The sequence below is a fragment of the Lepidochelys olivacea genome (genome assembly GCF_965140295.1).
Source record: "Lepidochelys olivacea isolate rLepOli2 genome assembly, chromosome: 10".
Classification (NCBI taxonomy): Eukaryota; Metazoa; Chordata; order Testudines; family Cheloniidae; genus Lepidochelys; species Lepidochelys olivacea.
The window spans coordinates 39,912,317-39,934,359 of record NC_140420.1 but is presented as its reverse complement, the minus strand read 5'-3'; the positions used below and the strand labels follow the sequence as shown (position 1 = coordinate 39,934,359).

Below are 22,043 nucleotides of genomic sequence, written 5' to 3'. Positions count from 1 at the left end.
TGAGGTAATATCTTTTATTGGACCAACTTCTGTTGGTGAGAGAGACAAGGTTTCAAGCTTACACAGTGGTCTTCCTCACATCATCTTCCTCCAGTAGGCAGAAGCAGGCCAGGATGAAGAATGGAGGTAGACAGAAATCTCCAGGCCTTCTTGACTTGCAAATGAAGGCAGTCAGGCTTTCATTAACACTTTATCTGGTTGTGTTCGCATGCACCGGTTCCCATTTTAGCCTTCTTGTTGTGGTAGGCTGTTGTATTTAAGGGCCATTCTGGGATGGGCTGTTGGGTTTTCTTTTCTCTGAGGCTTTTATTCACTAGGCTGTGTCACCTTTTGTTTGAAGATATGTGCAACACTAGGTTAGAACAGGAAGTGAAGTAGTACATAGGCTAAAGCTAGATTCCATATTTAAATGTAGGTGCCCATATCTGAGAACTCTGGACCCCATGGAACTTCAGGGGGATCTGGGGTCAGCAGAGAGTAATTTAGCCAGAACACCAAGGCCAACACCTCAGTGTTAGGTCTCAGCTGAGGCAGGACAGCATAGTCAGCACCATGCAGGGGCACTGGATCACTACTGGCATCAGAAAGAAAATCTCCCTGGGGTCTCTTAAAGGCCTAGCCAGGCCTGATCCTGATCCTGATCACAGCACAAGATGGTATGGCCGCAGACAGACCTGGTGGACTGCTCTTCGTTGCACCTACTGTCCTGTGTTTTTCTACTTCTATAGATGTGTCTGCTGTCACATACTCTATGCAAAACAGCTCAGTGCTGAAGAGGGGCAGATTCTGACCTGGCTCATGCCTTGAAGGAATAATAGTGTCAGGCCTTCAGCCTGTGGAGATGGTGGTCCGCAGGAGTTGGAGAAGCTGGTAGCCATGGCTACTGGCAGATGTAGTTCTGGCTAGTGCTGTTCAAGTCTCCAGTCCTGACAGTCTCCTGCACAAGTGTGGATGCATTTCACCTCAGCTGAAGGCTGAGCTTAAAACACATAGAGCCCATGACATGCTGACCATTAACCCAGTGTGTGGGTTTTTATTGAGGTTTTTATTCCACCTTTGTTGTGGAATAAGCCTTAGAGCTGCATATCAACGACTGATTGGAGAGGACTTTAGTGCATGGCTAAATCACAGAGGGAATGCACTGGGGCTGCCAGATCTGTGTTCAGAGGGGTCTGAAAGCTTTAGCATGATTGCTTGTGTGTGGTGGAATTAAGTCAGAGACCCCCAGTGTAAAGAACTGCATATCTCTATGTCTTATCATATCATCTGGTGTGAGTTAATGAGTGGTGGAGGGGAGGGGAATGCAATCTCATTCTTCTCTTTCCCTAGCATTAGTCCATGATCCCAATTCCTTTGGAGTCTTGTAAATTGTAAAATTCTGGGTCTGACTAGGGGCTATGTCAGAGGAGGGGACAAAGGAGGGAGTCATGAAGAGAAGTTAAGGGAAGAAGCTTGGTCAAGGTTCACAATTTGTTAGTCTCTAAGGTGCCACAAGTCGTCCTTTTCTTTTTGTGGATACTGACCAACACAGTTGCTACTCTGAAACACATCAGAGGCTAATTCATTTAGCATAGGAGGAGATAGCAATGGGGAAAGCTGAGATGAGGAAGGTCCTTGTCAGTTCAACTGAGGAATTGGCAGTAGAATGGACTGGATCAACCATTTGGGGGCCTAATTTCCATAGCTACACCAGCCTGTTCTCAGCCTTTCCCCTTCCAGTCACGTGTGAGCCACTGGGATGAGAGATTTTTAAGAGAAGTTGTCCTTGTATATTTAATAAGACTGGAGTGTGTCCGTGTTTGGGCAGTTTGAGGCCATCACACATCTCCTGCCTTCTGTTGTGAGCCACAAGGCTGACAGTATGGTACCTTTTGCTAACCTCAGTGAAAAGTGCAAGTAGTTGGAGAGACTGATTGCTTCTGGGGTGCTGTCGTGTCTTTACTGTCACTGTAAACCTGTTTGATGTGCCTCATATTGGAACCAGACTCCTGGCGGCCTGCTGATCATGGTGTTGTAACCAGTTCAGGCTGCCTGGGGTCTGATCAACATTGTAGCTCCAACCAGTTTAAATGAACCAGTTTTAAAGCAGGTTAGGATATTGTGTAGACAAGTCCTGCCTTATCTGCCTGTTTGCTGTAAGGGCAAACGAGCCCTGCCTGGGGTGCTTTCACAGTGCTGTCACACAGCTCAGAACCCTCACTGGCCAATCACATTCTTGCACCTGTACTGCACACTGTGGCTGTAACCATGGTGCCACTGGTAGGGCCGAGAACACTAATTACCTAGGCCCAGCAGCATTCTTGGCATAGCAAAGCGTTTGTGCTCAAGGGCACTGGAGTACAGGCTCAGTGCCATGGGGATAGGTGGGGGGTGTCACCTCCCCAACTCATTCCTGCCCCAGCCAGACTCAGCACTGAGCAGAGTGGTTGGGTTTTTGTTTAGACCCTGTACTTCCAGCCTCCCACCAGCAGGGGAGTAGAGCTCCTGCCTTCTCCTGTGCTGCCCCCTGCCGGCTGCCTCCCTCTGACCAGCTCCCTGCACAGAGGTAGCAGGGAGGTCCCAGGGGAAGAGGAGGTATCTAGAGCGCAGTCCTCTGTCTGAAGCCAAACATGGGAAAAGCTTCCAAGGTAGAGTACTGCTAGCCCATCAGGCATCAAACTCACGATCCGGGCTAAAGGGATCACAAGATTTTCACAGGATTTTTCTAATAATGATAATACATTGCATGGTGGGAGAGGGGGCTGGTTACCTTCTGAGTTTTGTGCCTTTAGTGGGAGGCTGCCTGCCCCAAATTGTGTCTGCTTCAACCTTCAGTGCATCCCCAGAGATGCAGGCCCTCCCCAGCTATTCAAAGGGGACACTGGTCAACCTCCCCTGACCCCTAGGGTGGGAGTGCTGCCAGTGTATGCCTGCAGTGCCCCCACCTCCATTGCTGCCCTGTCCCCCTCCTCTTCCTACTTCTCTACCCCACCCAGTCTCCTGCTCTTTAATTCACCTGCCACCCCAGATCTTCCCTCTTTCCACTTCAGTCTCTGAGCCATCCCATCTCCCTCTCTCCTCCGTTCCCTAACCTGTCAGTCTCCTTGCTGTACCCCAAACTTATTCTACCTTCTGAAACCCACATTCCTCTGTCCACACCTCTGCCTCCCTCCTGCCCCCTGATAATTAGCCCCCTTGTTGGCAGTTTCAGCAGAGAAGCTAAGTGTAAGCGGGAGAATAGTGTCGCTATTGTGGGGAACTTTCCTGGCTTCTGCACTACCCCGATGAAGTGGGCTAGTGAAAGGATCTGAGTCCTCGATCCCACTTCCTTTATTCCAATGAAGTGAGCTGTAGCTCACAAAAGCTTATACTCAGATAAATTTGTTAGTCTCTAAGGTGCCACAAGTACTCCTTTTCTTTTTGCAGATACAGACTAACATGGCTGCTATTCTGAAGTCTGTTCCTTGTAAGTCCCAGGTCTCCTTCTCAAACCCTGGCTGTGCTGCAGGGATGCTGTGGGTTGGACACTCACTCTGGTGGTGGCCACATGCTTTCAGGCTTTAGGTTGCTTTCAGGCTTTAGGTGGCAGGGCCCTTCTTCCCAGCATTGTCCCCGCCCTGTCGGGGTTACCAATCCCCCCCCCCCCCGAGTCTGGCCTGCAGAGCCTCCTGAGGCCGACTGCCCAGGGTCCCCCCTCGCTCTCTCCCAGCTGCTCACCACACCCGGCTCCGGACTGCTCCAGCCCCAGCTACAGCCCCACTCTGCCTCAGCACAATTGCTGCTCTGCCTCCAGCTCCCTGGGCTGCTTCTATGGCCCCTATGGCTCTGGTTGCTACAGCTCTCCTCCCAGGACGGTCTGCTCTGTAGGCTGCTTCTCTGACTCTGCTCCTAGCACTGACCTGCTTCGTGGGCTGCTTTTCTGGACCCTCCGACTCTGGTTGCTGCAGCTCTCTCCCAGGGCAAGTCTGCTCTCTCTGGGCTGGCTTTGGGGCTGCAGCTCTGCTCTCAGCACAGGGTCTGCTCTCTCTGGGCTGCTTTTCTGGTCCCTCTGCATCTGGCACAGCTCTGCTCCCCAGCTCAGTTTGGGCCCCTGTTTTCTCCTTAACTCGGCCCCACTCTGTCTGACCCAGGCAATTCCAGCTCACACAGAGGACGGGACCTCCCTGGCCTCCTGACTCCCTGATTAGCCTGCCTGTCCTGTCATTCAGGCTGACCTGTTGTATTGGCCTCTCCTCATTGTTCCTGGGGACTGTCAGTCTCAGGGTCCTGATTTCCCATCGACCCTTCCCCTTTTAGTACTGGGAGCTAGCAACTAAAACACCCCCACTGAATGTTAGTAAGGGGGCAACAGTCCCCTTACATTCCCCCTTCCTAAAATTCTGCCACAGTCACAATATTCACACCAGTACATCCGGCCCCCATGGTAACAACATATACCCACATCATATCATATCAAAAACCCATTAATAATTATAAAAAAAATTTAACATATTTAACATTCCACATCTACTTCTTCATACTGTACATAACAATATTAATTAAAACACTACATAGAACCAATAACATAATTATCTCTAAGTCTAAGAGGAAATACACCCTTATTAGCCCTCTGGGACCTTCTTAAAACTGGTGGTTTATTACTCATATTTTCTATTTCCCTGTTAGAATCATAGAATATCAGGGTTGGAAGGGACCTCAGGAGGACATCTAGTCCAACCCCCTGCTCAAAGCAGGACCAATCCCCAATTTTTGCCCCAGATCCCAAATGGCCCCCTCAAGGATTGAACTCACAATCCTGGGTTTAGCAGGCCAATGCTCAAACCACTGAGCTATCCCTCCCCCCTCGAGTAATACCAAGTCAGCTTGAGGGATCTGGCTATTTTCATTAGGGTCTGTGTTTGCCCCACTCTGTTCCCTTCTGTATTCAGTTTGTGGGACTAGAACCATCCCCCAGTTGGTTTCTGTCTCCTCAGGGCATGCTGATCTATGTCTCCTATGGTCCCTGACTGGACTAAGAGTGCAATGTTTTATCTGGTCCCTATGTACTACTCTCTCAGGACCTCCTCGTTCAGGCCGGATGGTGTAAATTGGTAGCTCGGGATTGTTGTGAGCAACTACAATGTGGGGATTTGACTCCCACTTGTCCTGTATTTTATTACGCCCCCAGTGTCTGTGGTTATGAACTAGTACACGGTCACCAGGCCTGATGAGAGCCCCACTGGACTTGCGATCATAAGTCCTTTTCCAACTTTGGGCTGTGTCTTTAGTTGTATTGGGAGCAACTTTGCTGGCTGTCTTTGGCCTGTCATGGACACCTATGACCCAGACAGCGAAACTGGTCACCTCATCCTTAGAAAAGACTTCTTGATGCTTCTCTGGCAACGCCCTTAAGTTAACTATCTGTGCAGTAATCAGCCCTTGGCGTGCTGCTTGAACTGGAACTGGCGGTCTCTCACCACATCTTTCCTGAAGAAAGGTAAATTGTTCTCCCTTCTCCCAAGATGTTACCTTCTCCTAAGGGATCACCTCCTCAGGCTGCAACTCCATAGCCTTTACACTTGAGTTTAGAAGACTCACTGGTACTCTTCCTTTGATGGCACTAGTCAGTACATTGGCTGACTGAAGTCCATTAGGTAAGTTTACCTTAGAATAGGCTCCACAAGAGCTCGATATCTAACGGTAAGTGCTAAAGGAGTTGGCGGATATGATTGCAGAGCCATTGGCCATTATTTTTGAAAACTCATGGTGATCAGGGGAAGTCCCGGATGACTGGAAAAAGGCTATAATGTAGTGCCCATCTTTAAAAAAGGGAAGGAGGAGGATCCTGGGAACTACAGGCCAGTCAGCCTCACCTCAGTCCCTGGAAAAATCATGAAGCAGGTCCTCAAGGAATCAATTCTGAAGCACTTCGAGGACAGGAAAGTGACCAGGAACAGTCAGCATGGATTCACCAAGGGCAAGTCATGCCTGACTAATCTAATTGCCTTCTATGACGAGATAACTGGTTCTGTGGATGAAGGGAAAGCAGTGGAAGTGTTGTTCCTTGACTTTAGCAAAGCTTTTGACACTGTCTCCCACAGTATTCTTGCCAGCAAGTTAAAGAAGTATGGGCTGGATGAATGGACTATAAGGTGGATAGAAAGCTGGCTAGATTGTCGGGCTCAACAGGTAGTGATCAATGGCTCCATGTCTAGTTGGCAGCCGGTATCAAATGGAGTCCTGGGGCCGGTTTTGTTCAATATCTTCATTAATGATCTGGAGGATGGTGTGGATTGCACCCTCAGCAAGTTTGTGGATGACACTAAACTGGAAGGAGAGGTAGATATGCTGGAGGGTAGGGATAGGATACAGAGTGACCTAGACAAATTAGAGAATTGGGCCAAAAGAGATCTACTGAGGTTCAACAAGGACAAGTGCAGAGTCCTGCACTTAGGATGGAAGAATCCCATGCACCGCTACAGATTAGGGACCGAATGGCTTAGCAGCAGTTCTGCAGAAAAGGACCTAGGGGTTACAGTGTATGAGAAGCTGGATATGAGTCAACAGCGTGCCCTTGTTGCCAAGAGGGCCAATGGCATTTTGGGCTGTATAAGTAGGGGCATTGCCAGAAGATCGAGGGACGTGATCGTTCCCCTCTATTCGACATTGGTGAGGCCTCATCTGGAGTACTGTGTCCAGTTTTGGGCCCCACACTACAAGAAGGATGTGGAAAAATTGGAGAGAGTCTAGTGGAAGGCAAAAAAATGATTAGGGGCCTGGAACACATGACTTATGGGGAGAGGCTGAGGGAACTGGGGATGTTTAGTCTGCAGAAGAGAAGAACGAGGGGGGATTTGATAGCTGCTTTAACTACCTGAAAGGGGGTTCCAAAGAGGATGGATCTAGACTTTTCTCGGTGGTAGCAGATGACAGAACAAGGAGTAATGGTCTCAAGTTGCAGTGGGGGAGATTTAGGTTGGATATTAGGAAAAACTTTTTCACTAGGGTGGTGATGAAACACTGGAATGCGTTACCTAGGGAGGTGGTGGAATCTCCTTCCTTAGAAGTTTTTAAGGTCAGGCTTGACGAAGCCCTGGCTGGGATGATTTAATTGGGGATCGGTCCTGCTTTGAGCAGGGGGTTGGACTAGGTGACCTCCTGAGGTCCCTTCCAATCCTGATATTCTATGATTCTATGAATGGTATTTTCTGATACACAGCAGTGTTCGGTAAGGATCTTTCCTCTCCACGGAGCAATAATGGTCTTCCATTTTCTGTCTACTTTAACATTTCCAATCCACCTTGTGGGGCCCAGGGAATGACTCTGCCTCTCCGCTCGAGTCAGTACTCTACTCAGCACAGCATTCTTTGTAGAATGCTCATGACAGTTCATCCTCCTGATTCGTTCTCCTGGTAAGAGTAGCTCCTTCAGCTCACTAATTATGTTCATTCCCAGAATCCCTGGAACTCCTTCTCCCATATGATTCCCTTCTGAGGCTTTGTCTTTCAGGATGAAGATGCATTTTCCTGGCAGTGTCTGGCCCATGTAGGCTATGTCTGCTTCGAGGCATCCCACCACTGGGATTGCCAGTCCGTTAACTGCTGTTAGATGTACAAACTGTGTTCTGTGCATGGTCAACTTCTTGTCTTTCAAATATTTTTGAAAATGTGACTCAGTAATGGTGGTGACTTCTGAGTCAGTATCTAACAAACATCTGGTCTTCACCCCTGCTATACATACTTCAGAAGTTAGACAGTCTCCAAATGCTTGCTTACAGAAGTCACTAGATATGCTGGCACTGCCCACATTCCTTTCAACACTGTATGCAGAGTGATTTTCCACCAAGGAGAGGCCTAGGAATCCTTCTTCCACTGCTTGGCCTTCTACTGTAGATGGACCACTCGCTCCTGGTGCCCGATTGGTTTCCAGTGCCTGGGACTCTGTTCTCCTTCTCAGTGGACATTCCCGGCTAGTATGCCCTGGCCTTTCACAAGTGTAACAGATGTACCTTCCCAGCTCATCCTTCAGTGGGGCTCTTCGGGATCCCGGTGCCACTTTGTCATACTAATGGGATTTTTTTCTTTCATCAACTCAGTCATCACTTTCAGCAACTCCCCCTGTTGGACCACCAGTTTTTGGACAGCTTCTCTTGAGCTTTCCAATGTTAGCTGTGTTTGGGGCAGGGCCTTTTCCCCAGCAGCTGAATTCACTAGGCCCACACTTCGTGTAAGGGGGTTAGGCTTGGCTCTCTGTGTCACAGGAACTTCCTCTTCTTCTGACCACGTAATGGCAGCCTGCATGAGTTCATGGAACTTCTTACTGGGCTCTTCTTTAAACCTCCTTTTCATTTCACGTTAGAGAGGGTCATCCCGGAGTCCCAGCACTAACTGCTCTTTCAGACCCATATCTGGGTCTGGAACTTGTTGAGAGTCTTGCCGCTCCACTTTGCTCATTGTCTCCTGAAGGTCATACGCATATGCCTGGACAGTTTCACCAGGCTCCTGCTTTCTCTCAAAGAACTCCTTTAGTCGGGTTCCAATAGGTACCTTGTCTCCATACACTTCTAGGAGGAGTTCAAATACCTTTTCCACATCTTTTTTGTCTGCCATTGCCATGAACTTTACTGTGGCCTTGGCCTGGCCCTTGAGGTGCTCCTCTACAAAGTCCACACGATCTTCTTCAGGTACTCTTAGCACACGTAGGGCTGCCTTCACAGACTTGACCCACTCTTCTACCGTAATGTCTCCTGATATTGTCGAGAAGCCACCAAACTCTGTGACCGTCTGTCTGCTCCTGTGGGACATAAATAGTAGGGAGTTTCTTAGCTTCTGCTGCCTGTTGGTCTATTACCGCCTTAGCCAGTGATAAGGCTTCTCTTTGTTCTGTTCTAGCTTGTTGTAATGCCTCAGCTTGATCTCACAATCTGTGCTGAAGTTCAGCAAACTGGGCCTGTAGTTCTTCAATTCCAGCCATGGTAGGGTTCTTGACCAGGTCTGGATTGTGCTACCAGAACTCAACCAGTAGACCAGTGGGGTGGACCCTGTGGATAGGATCCTGTTCATGACGCCAATTATGTAAGCAGGGGAATAGTCCCACTATTGTGGGGAACTTTCCTGGCCTCTGCACTACCCCGGTGAAGTGGGCGAGAGAAAGGATCTGAGTCTTCGCTCCCACTTCCTTTACCCAGTGGCCTCCCTGCCCTTGATGACTCCCCTTCCTCGTAACCCCAACAAGGCTGGGCCCAGGATTCCTGGGGGGCTCAACCCCCAACCCTGCTGTGGTCACCTAGGACAGGGACTAGGGTGTCCCCACTCCGGGATACTCTCTCTGCACTGGGCACTTCTCTGACCCACTGATCATTACATACAATTTAAAGTAAATGCAAGTTATTTAATCAACAATTAATTTTAAAAAGAATAAGGAAAATGGGAAAGGTTAAAAGAAACACATCACCCTGCTCTGTGGCAGGGAACATCACAAACAGTGTCTCTGGAATGTCCAGGCAGTTCACAGTCTGTTCCTTTTAAGTCCCAGGCCTTCTTCTCAGGCCCTGGCTGTGCTGCAGGGATGCTGTGGGTTGGACACTCGCTCTGGTGGTGGCCACATGCTTTCAGGCTCTAGGTGGCAGGTCCCTTCTTCCCAGCATTGCCCCCGCCTGCTGCTCTGCCTCCAGCTCCCTGGCCCGCTTCTCTGGCCCCTCTGGCTCTCCTCCCAGGACAGATCTGCTCTGCAGGCTGCTTCTGTGACTCTGCTCCCAGTACTGACCTGCTTCGTGGGCTGCTTTTCTGGACCCTCTGGCTCTGGTTGCTGCAGCTCTCCTCCCAGGGCAAGTCTGCTCTCTCTGGGCTGTGCCTCTGGCTTTGAGGCTGCAGGCTTTGAGGCTCCCAGGACAGGGTCTGCTCTCTCTGGGCTGCTTTTCTGGTCCCTCTGCATCTGGCACAGCTCTGCTCCCCAGCTCAGCTTGGGCCCTTGTTTTCTCCCTAACTCGGCCCCACTCTGTCTGACCCAGGCAATTCCAGCTCACACGGAGGACGGGACCTCCCTGGCCTCCTGACTCCCTGATTAGCTTGCCTGTCCTGTCATTCAGGCTGACCTGGAGTATTGGCCTCTCCTCATTGTTCCTGGGGACTGTCAGTCTCAGGGTCCTGATTTCCCATCGACCCTTCCCCCTTTTAGTACTGGGAGCTAGCAACTAAAACACCCCCACTGAATGTTAGTAAGTGGGTGTCATAAATGCAAAGGGAAGGGTAACCACCTTTATGTATACAGTGCTATAAAATCCCTCCTGGCCAGAGGCAACATCCTGTTACCTGTAAAGGGTGAAGAATCTTAGCTAACCTGGCTGGCACCTGACCCAAAGGACCAATAAGAGGACAAGATACTTTCAAATCTTGGTGGGGGGGAAGGTTTTTGTTTGTGCTCTTTGTTTACGTGGTTGTTCTTTCTTGGGACTGAGAGAGGCCAGACAGAAATCCATCCAACCCATCCTAATCCAAGTCTCCAATATTGCAACCAGTATAGGTAAGCCAGGCAAGGCGGATTAGTTTATCTTTTGTTTTATGTGAATATTCCCTGTGTTAAGAGGGAGGTTTATTCCTGTTTTCTGTAACTTTAAGGTTTTGCCCAGAGGGGGACCCTCTGTGTTTTGAATCTGAATACCTTGTAAAGTATTTTCCATACTGATTTTACAGAGACGATTTCTCTTTCTTTCTGTCTTTCTGTCTTTCTTTCTTAAATAAAATCCTTCTTTTAAGAACCTGACTGATTTTTCCATTGTTCCAAGATCCAGGGGTTTGGGTCTTTGATGATTTTGTAACACATTGGTTAGGATATTATTCTCAAGCTTCCCCAGGAAAGGGTGTGTGTAGGGCTTGGGGAGATATTTTGGGGGAAGATGTCTCCAAGTGGTCTCTTTCCCTGTTCTTTGTTTAAAACGCTTGGTGGTGGCAACATACTGTTCAAGGACAAGGCAAAGTTTGTACCTTGGGGAAGTTTTTAACCTAAGCTGGTAAGAATAAGCTTAGGGGGTCTTTCATGTGAGTCCCCATATCTGTACCCTAGAGTTCAGAGTGGGGAAGGAACCCTGACAGTGGGCAACCGTCCCCTTACATAAGTACTTACTGGTCCATGCAAACTTTGATTCCTGCTGCCATGACGGGCTGTCCGGCCTGGCCTGGCCTGGCCTGAGGCATGATGGCAGGGCATTGTTGGGGAAGCTCTGGGCCCACAACTCAGCTCCTTCTCCTGGGTTGTGAACTCCTCTTCCTTTGCATGTATGACTCCTGCTAGCTCCCATGGGAGTTACATGTGAAAAGGGAGAGGAGAGGAGACATCTCTGAATTTACTCTTGCTCTGGGACTGAGCTTGTTGGCACGAGCACTAAACAAGTTGGAATCCATGGGAAAGACTCATCTCTCCAAGCAGTCTGTGAAATATGCAAGCTCAGCTCATTTATTGAGGGCACACACCTGAGCCTTTAGAACAGAGCTGGAGATGTGGGTCAGCAGGAGGTGGAAGGTGAATTTGCATCAGGGAAGAACAAATGCTGAAGTTTTTTCTGCTTGCACCTGGCAGGTATTAGAGGCACCCTCTGGAATGGATGAGCCCATGCGAACTTCAGAAACCAATCATTGGCACCTGGCACACTCTGGGAAGGAATCCATCTCTGTCACTCTGCACAGTGCCACCAACCTGCCAGCCACCCGGAAGGGGAATGTGCCATGGCCCTATGTCACTGTGTGAGTACCTGGGAATTTTACTTCTGGGCTTGAGATGCTGCTTCTCAGCTTTGGTTATAAGATCTGCTCTTAAAGCAAATGGAACAGGCAAGGAGTTGAGACTGCAGTGCTGGCCATAAGGCTGGTCTCTGCTGATCTGTTTGGTCTTAATCTTCACTGAATAGGCTGGCACTTGCAAGGTGTCACAGGAGGATGCATCTCTGAGCTGAAGGCACAGCATGATAAATCAGGGACACTGAGAATCTTGTGGGAGAGGAGTGTAAGGTACACAGAGGGTTTACCTGAGTTGTCAGAAAAAATGATGCATGCAGCTCTCAGGGTGGAATATCTATTTCTAATTTCCTTTTGTTCAAAATGTGGCTGTCACCCCAGTGATTTATGCTCTGGAAGTGCTAGGAGGAGAATATCTACAGCAGCAATGTATCAGAGTGGTTGAAATCATAGAATCATAGAATATCAGGGTTGGAAGGGACCCCTGAAGGTCATCTAGTCCAACCCCCTGCTCGAAGCAGGACCAATTCCCAGTTAAATCATCCCAGCCAGGGCTTTGTCAAGCCTGACCTTAAAAACCTCTAAGGAAGGAGATTCTACCACCTCCCTAGGTAACGCATTCCAGTGTTTCACCACCCTCTTAGTGAAAAAGTTTTTCCTAATATCCAATCTAAACCTCCCCCACTGCAACTTGAGACCATTACTCCTCGTTCTGTCATCTGCTACCATTGAGAACAGTCTAGAGCCATCCTCTTTGGAACCCCCTTTCAGGTAGTTGAAAGCAGCTATCAAATCCCCCCTCATTCTTCTCTTCTGCAGGCTAAACAATCCCAGCTCCCTCAGCCTCTCCTCATAAGTCATGTGTTCTAGACCCCTAATCATTTTTGTTGCCCTTCGCTGGACTCTCTCCAATTTATCCACATCCTTCTTGTAGTGTGGGGCCCAAAACTGGACACAGTACTCCAGATGAGGCCTCACCAATGTCGAATAGAGGGGAACGATCACGTCCCTCGATCTGCTCGCTATGCCCCTACTTATACATCCCAAAATGCCATTGGCCTTCTTGGCAACAAGGGCACACTGCTGACTCATATCCAGCTTCTCGTCCACTGTCACCCCTAGGTCCTTTTCTGCAGAACTGCTGCCTAGCCATTCGGTCCCTAGTCTGTAGCGGTGCATTGGATTCTTCCATCCTAAGTGCAGGACCCTGCACTTATCCTTATTGAACCTCATCAGATTTCTTTTGGCCCAATCCTCCAATTTGTCTAGGTCCTTCTGTATCCTATCCCTCCCCTCCAGCGTATCTACCACTCCTCCCAGTTTAGTACTAATGAACTAATGAACAGTACAAATGAACTAATCCCCTGCCAGCTGGGAAGTAGCAAATGATCAGTACCCGGGACATTTTGAAGGTTGCCTTCTTCATTTCAGAGCAATTCATGTATGTAGGACTGGTGTCCCCTGGGTGGCTCAGGAGCTGCTTTGCTGATACACACTCAGGTGTTCAGGGCTGCCATGATACCCAGGGGGCAGTCCCAGATGCAGTTTGGCTCAGCTGGCCAGACTTTGCAACTGGGGATTGGGATGGTGTGGGAGGTTGAGGAAATACAGATTATGCCTTTATCGTGATTGGGGCATCTCACCGAATCATAGAATATTAGCATTGGAAGAGACCTCAGGAGGTCATCTAGTCCAATCCCCTGCTCAAAGCAGGACCAACACCAACTAAATTATCCCAGCCAAGGCTTTGTCAAGCCAGGCCTTAAAAACCTCTAAGGATGAAGTTTCCACCACCTCCCTAGGTAACCTATTCCAGTGCTTCACCACCCTCCTAGTGAAATAGTGTTTCCTAATATCCAACCTAGACATCCCCCACTGCAACTTGAGACCATTGCTTCTTGTTCTGTCATCTGCCACCCTGAGAACAGTCTAGCTCCATCCTGTTTAGAACCCCACTTCAGGTAGTTGAAGGCTGCTATCAAATCCCCTTCACTCTTCTCTTTTGCAGACTAAATAAGCCTAGCTCCATCCTCTGCTGCTTAGCCAGTCAGTCCCCAGCCTGTAGCGGTGCATGGGATTCTTCCTTCCTAAATGCAGAACTCTGCACTTGTCCTGGTTGAACCTCATCAGATGTCTTTTGGCGCAATCCTCCAATTTGTCTAGGTCACTCTGGACCCTACCTCTACCCTCCATCATATCTACCTCTCCCCTTAGCTTAGCGTCATCTGCGAACTTGCTGAGGGTGCAATTATCCAGATTATTAATAAAGATATTGAACAAAACCAGCCCGAGGACTGACCCCTGGGGCACTCTGCTTGATACCTGCTGCCAACTAGACATTGAGCCGTTGATCACTACCCATTGAGCCCGACGATCTAGCCAGCTTTCTATCCACCTTATAGTCCATTCATCCAATCTATACTTCTTTAACTTGCTGGCAAGAATACTGTGGGAGACTGTATCAAAAGCTTTGCTAAAGTCAAGATATATCACATCCACCACTTGCCCCATATCCACAGAGCCAGTTATCTCATCATAGAAGGCAATCGGGTTGGTCAGGCATGACTTGCCCTTGGTGAATCCAAGGCAATGGGCCTGTTCTGCTGAAAACCTAAGGCTGGTCTGCATTGGAAAAGTATACCGGCATAGCTAGGTCAGTCAGGGTGTGAAAAAACACACACACTCCAGCTGCATAACTATGCTGACAAATCCCCCCAGTACAGGTGGAGTTAGAATCATAGACGATTAGGGTTGGAAGAGACCTCAGGAGGTCATCTAGTCCAACCCCCTGCTCAAAGCAGGACCAACCCCAACTAAATCATCCCAGCGAGTGATTCTGGTGTTCTGCTGACAGAAGAGGGCTTTTGTCCATGCAGCTAACGTAGTTCAGGGAAGTATGGTATTCCAATGCTGGCAACAAAACTCCCTCTGTTGGCACACAGTGCCTCTACACTAGGGGCTATGCTGGCATTGGCTCTGTAGTGCAGACATAGCCCTGGTCTACACTAGGACTTTAGGTCGAATTTAGCAGCGTTAAATCGATTTAAACCTGCACCCGTCCACACAGTGAAGCCCTTTATTTCGACTTAAAGGGTTCTTAAAATCGATTTCCTTACTCCACCCCTGACAAGTGGATTAGCGCTTAAATCGACGTTCCCGGCTCGAATTTGGGGTACTGTGGACACAATTCGATGGTATTGGCCTCCGGGAGCTATCCCAGAGTGCTCCATTCTGACCGCTCTGGACAGCACTCTCAACTCAGATGCACTGGCCAGGTAGACAGGAAAAGAACCGCAAACTTTTGAATCTCATTTCCTGTTTGGCCAGCGTGGCAAGCTGCAGGTGACCATGCAGAGCTCATCAGCACAGGTGACCATGATGGAGTCCCAGAATCGCAAAAGAGCTCCAGCATGGACTGAACGGGAGGTACGGGATCTGATCGCTGTTTGGGGAGAGGAATCCATGCTATCAGAACTCCGTTCCAGTTTTCGAAATGCCAAAACCTTTGTGAAAATCTCCCAGGGCATGAAGGACAGAGGCCATAACAGGGACCCGAAGCAGTGCCGCGTGAAACTGAAGGAGCTGAGGCAAGCCTACCAGAAAACCAGAGAGGCGAACAGCCGCTCTGGGTCAGAGCCCCAAACATGCCGCTTCTATGATGAGCTGCATGCCATTTTAGGGGGTTCAGCCACCACTACCCCAGCCGTGTTGTTTGACTCCTTCAATGGAGATGGAGGCAATACGGAAGCAGGTTTTGGGGACGAAGAAGATGATGATGAGGAGGAGGTTGTAGATAGCTCACAGCAAGCAAGCGGAGAAACCGGTTTTCCCGACAGCCAGGAACTGTTTCTCACCCTAGACCTGGAGCCAGTACCCCCCGAACCCACCCAAAGCTGCCTCCTGGACCCAGCAGGCGGAGAAGGGACCTCTGGTGAGTGTACCTTTTAAAATGCTATACATGGTTTAAAAGCAAGCATGTGAAAAGATTACTTTGCCCTGGCATTTGCGGTTCTCCTAGATGTAGTCCTAAAGCCTTTGCAAAAGGTTTCTGGGGAGGGCAGCCTTATTTCGTCCTTCATGGTAGGACACTTTACCACTCCAGGCCAGTAACACGTACTCGGGAATCACTGTAGAACAAAGCATTGCAGTGTATGTTTGCTGGCATTCAACCAAAATCCGTTCTTTATCTCTCTGTGTTATCCTCAGGAGAGTGAGATATAATTCATGGTCACCTGGTTGAAATAGAGTGCTTTTCTTCAGGGACACTCAGAGGTGCCCGTTCCTGCTGGGCTGTTTGCCTGTGGCTAAACAGAAATGTTCCCCGCTGTTAGCCACAGGGAGGGGGGAAGGTTGAGGGGGTAGTCACGCGGTGGGAGGAGGCAAAATGCGACCTTGTAACGAAAGCACATGTGCTATGTATGTAATGTTAACAGCAAGGTTTACCCTGAAAGAGTGTAGCGACTGTTTTATAAAATGTGTCTTTTTAAATACCGCTGTCCCTTTTTTTTTCTCCACCAGCTGCATGTGTTTCAATGATCACAGGATCTTCTCCTTCCCAGAGGCTAGTGAAGCTTAGAAAGAAAAAAAAACGCACTCGCGATGAAATGTTCTCCGAGCTCATGCTGTCCTCCCACACTGACAGAGCACAGACGAATGCGTGGAGGCAAATAATGTCAGAGTGCAGGAAAGCACAAAATGACCGGGAGGAGAGGTGGCGGGCTGAAGAGAGTAAGTGGCGGGCTGAAGAGAGTAAGTGGCGGGCTGAAGACAGGGCTGAAGCTCAAATGTGGCGGCAGCGTGATGAGAGGAGGCAGGATTCAATGCTGAGGCTGCTGCAGGACCAAACCAGAATGCTCCAGTGTATGGTTGAGCTGCAGCAAAGGCAGCTGGAGCACAGACTGCCACTGCTGCCCCTCTGTAACCAACCGCCCTCCTCCCCAAGTTCCATAGCCTCCACACCCAGACGCCCAAGAACGCGGTGGGGGGGCCTCCGGCCAACCAGCCACTCCACCACAGAGGATTGCCCAAAAAAAAGAAGGCTGTCATTCAATAAATTTTAAAGTTGTAAACTTTTAAAGTGCTGTGCTTAAAGTGCTGTGTGGCATTTTCCTTCCCTCCTCCACCACCCCTCCTGGGATACCTTGGTAGTCATCTCCCTATTTGTGTGATGAATGAATAACGAATGCATGACTGTGAAGCAGCAATGACTTTATTGCCTCTGCAAGCAGTGATTAAAGGGACGAGGGGAGGGTGGTTAGCTTACAGGGAAGTAGAGTGAACCAAGGGGCGGGGGGTTTCATCAAGGAGAAACAAACAGAACTTTCACACCGTAGCCTGGCCAGTCATGAAACTGGTTTTCAAAGCTTCTCTGATGCGTACCGCGCCCTCCTGTGCTCTTCTAACCGCCCTGGTGTCTGGCTGCGCGTAACCAGCAGCTAGGCGATTTGCCTCAGCCTCCCACCCCGCCATAAACGTCTCCCCCTTACTCTCACAGATATTGTGGAGTACACAGCAAGCAGTAATAACAGTGGGAATATTGGTTTCGCTGAGGTCTAAGCGAGTCAGTAAACTGCGCCAGCGCGCCTTTAAACGTCCAAATGCACATTCTACCACCATTCTGCACTTGCTCAGTCTGTAGTTGAACAGCTCCTGACTACTGTCCAGGCTGCCTGTGTACGGCTTCATGAGCCATGACATTAAGGGGTAGGCTGGGTCCCCAAGGATACATATAGGCATTTCAACATCCCCAACAGTTATTTTCTGGTCTGGGAATAAAGTCCCTTCCTGCAGCTTTTGAAACAGACCAGAGTTCCTGAAGATGCGAGCATCATGCACCTTTCCCGGCCATCCCACGTTGATGTTGGTGAAACGTCCCTTGTGATCCACCAGAGCTTGCAGCACTATCGAAAAGTACCCCTTGCGGTTTATGTACTCGGCGGCTTGGTGCTCCGGTGCCAAGATAGGGATATGGGTTCCGTCTATAGCCCCACCACAGTTAGGGAATCCCATTGCAGCAAAGCCATCCACTATGACCTGCACATTTCCCCGGGTCACTACCCTTGATATCAGCAGATCTTTGATTGCGTGAGCTACTTGCATAACAGCAGCCCCCACAGTAGATTTGCCCACTCCAAATTGATTCCCAACTGACCGGTAGCTGTCTGGCGTTGCAAGCTTCCACAGGGCTATCGCCACTCGCTTCTCAACTGTGAGGGCTGCTCTCATCCTGGTATTCATGCGCTTCAGGGCAGGGGAAAGCAAGTCACAAAGTTCCATGAAAGTGCCCTTACGCATGCGAAAGTTTCGCAGCCACTGGGAATCGTCCCAGACCTGCAACACTATGCGGTCCCACCAGTCTGTGCTTGTTTCCCGAGCCCAGAATCAGCGTTCCACAGCATGAACCTGCCCCATTAGCACCATGATGCATGCATTGTCAGGGCCCATGCTTTCAGAGAAATCTGTGTCCATGTCCTGATCACTCACGGGACTTCGCTGACGTCGCCTCCTCTCCCGGTATCGCGTTGCCATGTTCTGGTGCTGCATATACTGCTGGATAATGCGTGTGGTGGTTAATGTGCTCCTAATTGCCAAAATGAGCTCAGCGGCCTCCATGCTTGCCTTGGTATGGCGTCCGCACAGAAAAAAGGCGCGGAACGATTGTCTGCCGTTGCTCTGACGGAGGGAGGGGCGACTGACGACACGGCTTACAGGGTTGGCTTCAGGGAGCTAAAATCAACAAAGGGTGTGCTTGTACATCAAGGAGTATTTCAGGCAGGACTGCACGGAGGGTTCCAATAAGAAATGGTGCACCTAAGTTATCGTTGTTATTGGAACAAGGAGGTTAGCCTGGCCTCTGATTGATACATGGCTAGATTTACCTCGCTGCACCTTCTCTGTGAGTGACTGCAGTGTGATCTAGACAGGGGAGGAGGAAAATGAGTACAAAACAAATCTGGTCTATTTCTTGTTCTGACCCACTCCATCTATCTTTTACATCTTTGGCTGGCAGCAGACGGTGCAGAAGGACTGCATGCCATCCACATCTCATGGCTGCTTGGCAGAAGATGGTACAGTACGACTGCTAGCCATCTTCATCTCTTGCCTGCCTGGCAGAAGATGGTACAGTACGACTGCTAGCAGTCCATATCGCCTGCCCGCTCACCATAAGACGGTTCAATAGGACTGCAGGACTAAAGAGAATGACCTGGTCAAGTCACTCCAAATTTAGTCCCTGCGCCCATGTCTGCCCAGGCGCTCCCAGCCGACGTGGCCAGGAGCACCTCGGACACGACGAGGACGACTACCAATCGTATTGCACCGTCTGCTGCCAGAAGGCAATGGGTTGCTGCTACTGTGCAGCAAAGCCGTACCGCGTCTGCCAGCACCCAGGAGACATAGGGTGACAGTTACCTGAGCTGGCTCCATGCTTGCCGTGGTATGGTGTCTGCACAGGTAACTCATGAAAAAAGGCGCGAAACGATTGTCTGCCCTTGCTTTCACGGAGGGAGGGAGGGAACGGGGGCCTGATGACACGTACCCAGAACCACCCGCGACAATGTTTTAGCCCCATCAGAGTGCTCCATTGTGAGTGCTCTGGACAGCACTCTCAGATGCCCGATTGTTTGCCATTGCTCTGACGCTGGGAGGGGCGCTTACAGGGTTGGCTTCAGGGAGCTAAAATCAACAAAGGGGGTGGCTTTACATCAAGGAGTATTTCAGGCAGGACTTCACGGAGGGTTCCAATAAGAAATGGTGCACCTAAGTTATTGTCGTTATTGGAACAAGAAGGTTAGCCTGGCCTCTGATTGATACATGGCTAGATTTACCTCGCTGCACCTTCTCTGTAAGTGACTGCAGTGTGATCTAGAAGAATGAGTCCCCTAGACAGGGGAGGGGGGGAAGCAAATGAGTACAAAACAAATCTGGTCTATTTCTTGTTTTGATCCACTCCATCTATCTTTTACATCTTTGGCTGGCAGCAGACAGTGCAGAAGGACTGCATGCCATCCACATCTCATGGCTGCTCGGCAGAAGATGGTACAGTACGACTGCTAGCAGTCCGTATCGCCTGCCCGCTCACCATAAGACGGTTCAATAGGACTGACTGCAGGACTAAAGAGAATGACCTGCTCAAGTCACTCCAAATTTAGTCCCTGTGCCCATGTCTGCCCAGGCGCTCCTGATCGACCTCACAGAGGCGACCAGGAGCACCTCAGACATGACGATGACGGCTACCAGTCGTACTGTACCGTCTGCTGCCACAAGGCAAGGGGTTGCTGCTACTGTGTAGCAATGCCGTACCGCGTCTGCCAGCACCCAGGAGACATAGGGTGACGGTTACCTGAGCGGGCTCCATGCTTGCCGTGGTATGGCGTCTGCACAGGTAACTCAGGAAAAAAGGCGCAAAACGATTGTCTGCCCTTGCTTTCACGGAGGGAGGGAGGGAACGGGGGCCTGATGATATGTACCCAGAACCACCCGCGACAATGTTTTAGCCCCATCAGGCATTGGGATCTCAACCCAGAATTCCAATGGGCAGCGGAGACTGTGGGAACTGTGGGATAGCTACCCACAGTGCAACGCCCGGAAGTCGACTCTAGCCTCGGTACTGTGGAAGCGCTCCGCCGAGTTAATGCACTTAATGCACTTAGAGCATTTTCTGTGGGGACACACACACTCGAATATATAAAACCGATTTCTAAAAAAACGACTTCTATAAATTCGACCTAATTTCGTAGTGTAGACATACCCTTAGCCTTCATTTCTTACTGGCTTGGAGGGAATATTTTGTTTGACAAACAAACCTCATGGTAGAGGGGGTGGCCTGAGAGATCTCTGGATTGGACAAGGGTTTGTAATTGGGTCAGGTGAGGTGCGATAGGTGAGGTTTGGTTAGGGTGGCTACTCTATATTTTACAGCTCTTTGAATGAATTTTTGTTACTGTAAAAATGTTTCGAATGATGTCAAAGTCCAGTGGATGGTGCTTTTTGTGTTTATTAAATATGTCAGAATAAAGAAGTAAAACAATGTCCTTGGCGCACAGAATTTGGTTCCTTATGTAGGATACATGCATCAGGGGACTCAATTAAGCAGCAACACTTTGCTGTTTAGTAACTGAAAGGACACTGTTGAGTTGTGCTGTTATAATTAGATAGGTAAAGTCTGAATGCTAACCATCTTTTAAAAGAAAAAAATAATAATCCATCTCTTCTTCACTAAAAAGAGGGGCAAACAGTCACTGTTTGCGTAGGACCTATGCAAATAATTCTTTGTGCTCCACAGTGCTGTTATTGCAGTAGATCTTTACTTAGCAACCCCATTCCCAGACTGGTGTGGGCATCACAAATGACATTGGTGCACTAATGAGACTGTAAACAAGAAAAGCCATGTTAATTTCAGCTCCTTTAGGAAGAGAGGTGGAGGAATCATTACCTGAAAACGAATAAAATCAGTTGAAGATGCCTGATTCTCTATTCGGTTGCCCCAGTTTTACATCTTAGAAACTGATTTCTGGAGGTCCATAAACAACACAAAAGAACATAAAAAATGTAAACGAAATGGGCAGTTTTTATTGGACAACTATATTTATTTATCCATGCTACCAAACCTTGCAGAGGGGAGAGTGAGCCAGACCTAGCATAGCAGGGGTACTGCATGTCAGGTCTGAAGGGGCCCTGGCCCAGCCCGTGGAGGTGAGTGGGAGGACTGGAATAGCAGTGGTTAGGATGGAGGTGAATTGACAGAGCTGTGCGAGGGGTGGGATAGCCGGGGGTGGTGTAGGAAGAGGGCTTGGGTTGCATGAGCAGCGTGGGAGAATACATGGAGATGGGGGGTGAGCTCCATGAAGAGTGGTAGATCAAGGGGCTTGGCCGCAGTGAAGGGCTGAGAGTTAAGTGTAGTACTGAAGAGTGGGGGTATTGCTAAGGGCTAGATGTGGCCAGAGCAGCGGGCAAGGTGGATGATAGCATTTTAGATGGATTGAAGTTGTTTGCCTGGGAGGCCAGAGAGCAGAGGGTTGGGAGCTCCTGCTCCTTCTGCACCCCCTGAGCTGGAACTGCTGCTTTTCTGCTTCCCTTTGCTCTCAGTGATCAGCCCTGAGGTAACAACAGGCTGCTGGGACCAACAGGTAGTGTCAGACCCACTGTTCAGGGAACTGAACTAGGAAACAGCAGGATGTCTGTGCACTTTGGTCAGGCCCAGGAGATGGAGAATCCAGCCCCAGCTGGATCAATCCACTCTCTGTTTTATCCTGTGGTGCATCTCTGCCAGTGCTTATGTTCCCTGCAAGGAAGTGGCAGGGCGAGTTTTGGACTGTCCTGATGGTAAACGACAGCCTCTAGATTTCCAGTGGCAGA

At 49.4% G+C, this 22,043-nt stretch overlaps 1 protein-coding gene across 1 annotated transcript in view; it reads left to right on the top strand.

Moving 5' to 3' along the window:
• LOC311526886 (coiled-coil domain-containing protein 33-like) overlaps positions 1-22,043 on the top strand; it is a gene marked incomplete at its 5' end in the record, with an annotated part of 412,533 nt that overhangs the window by 63,545 nt on the left and 326,945 nt on the right. The window contains one exon of the mRNA XM_084640352.1: positions 11,533-11,696. Within this exon, the coding sequence (XP_084496478.1) occupies positions 11,533-11,696 (164 nt within the window). The remainder of the gene's footprint in view (positions 1-11,532; positions 11,697-22,043) is intronic.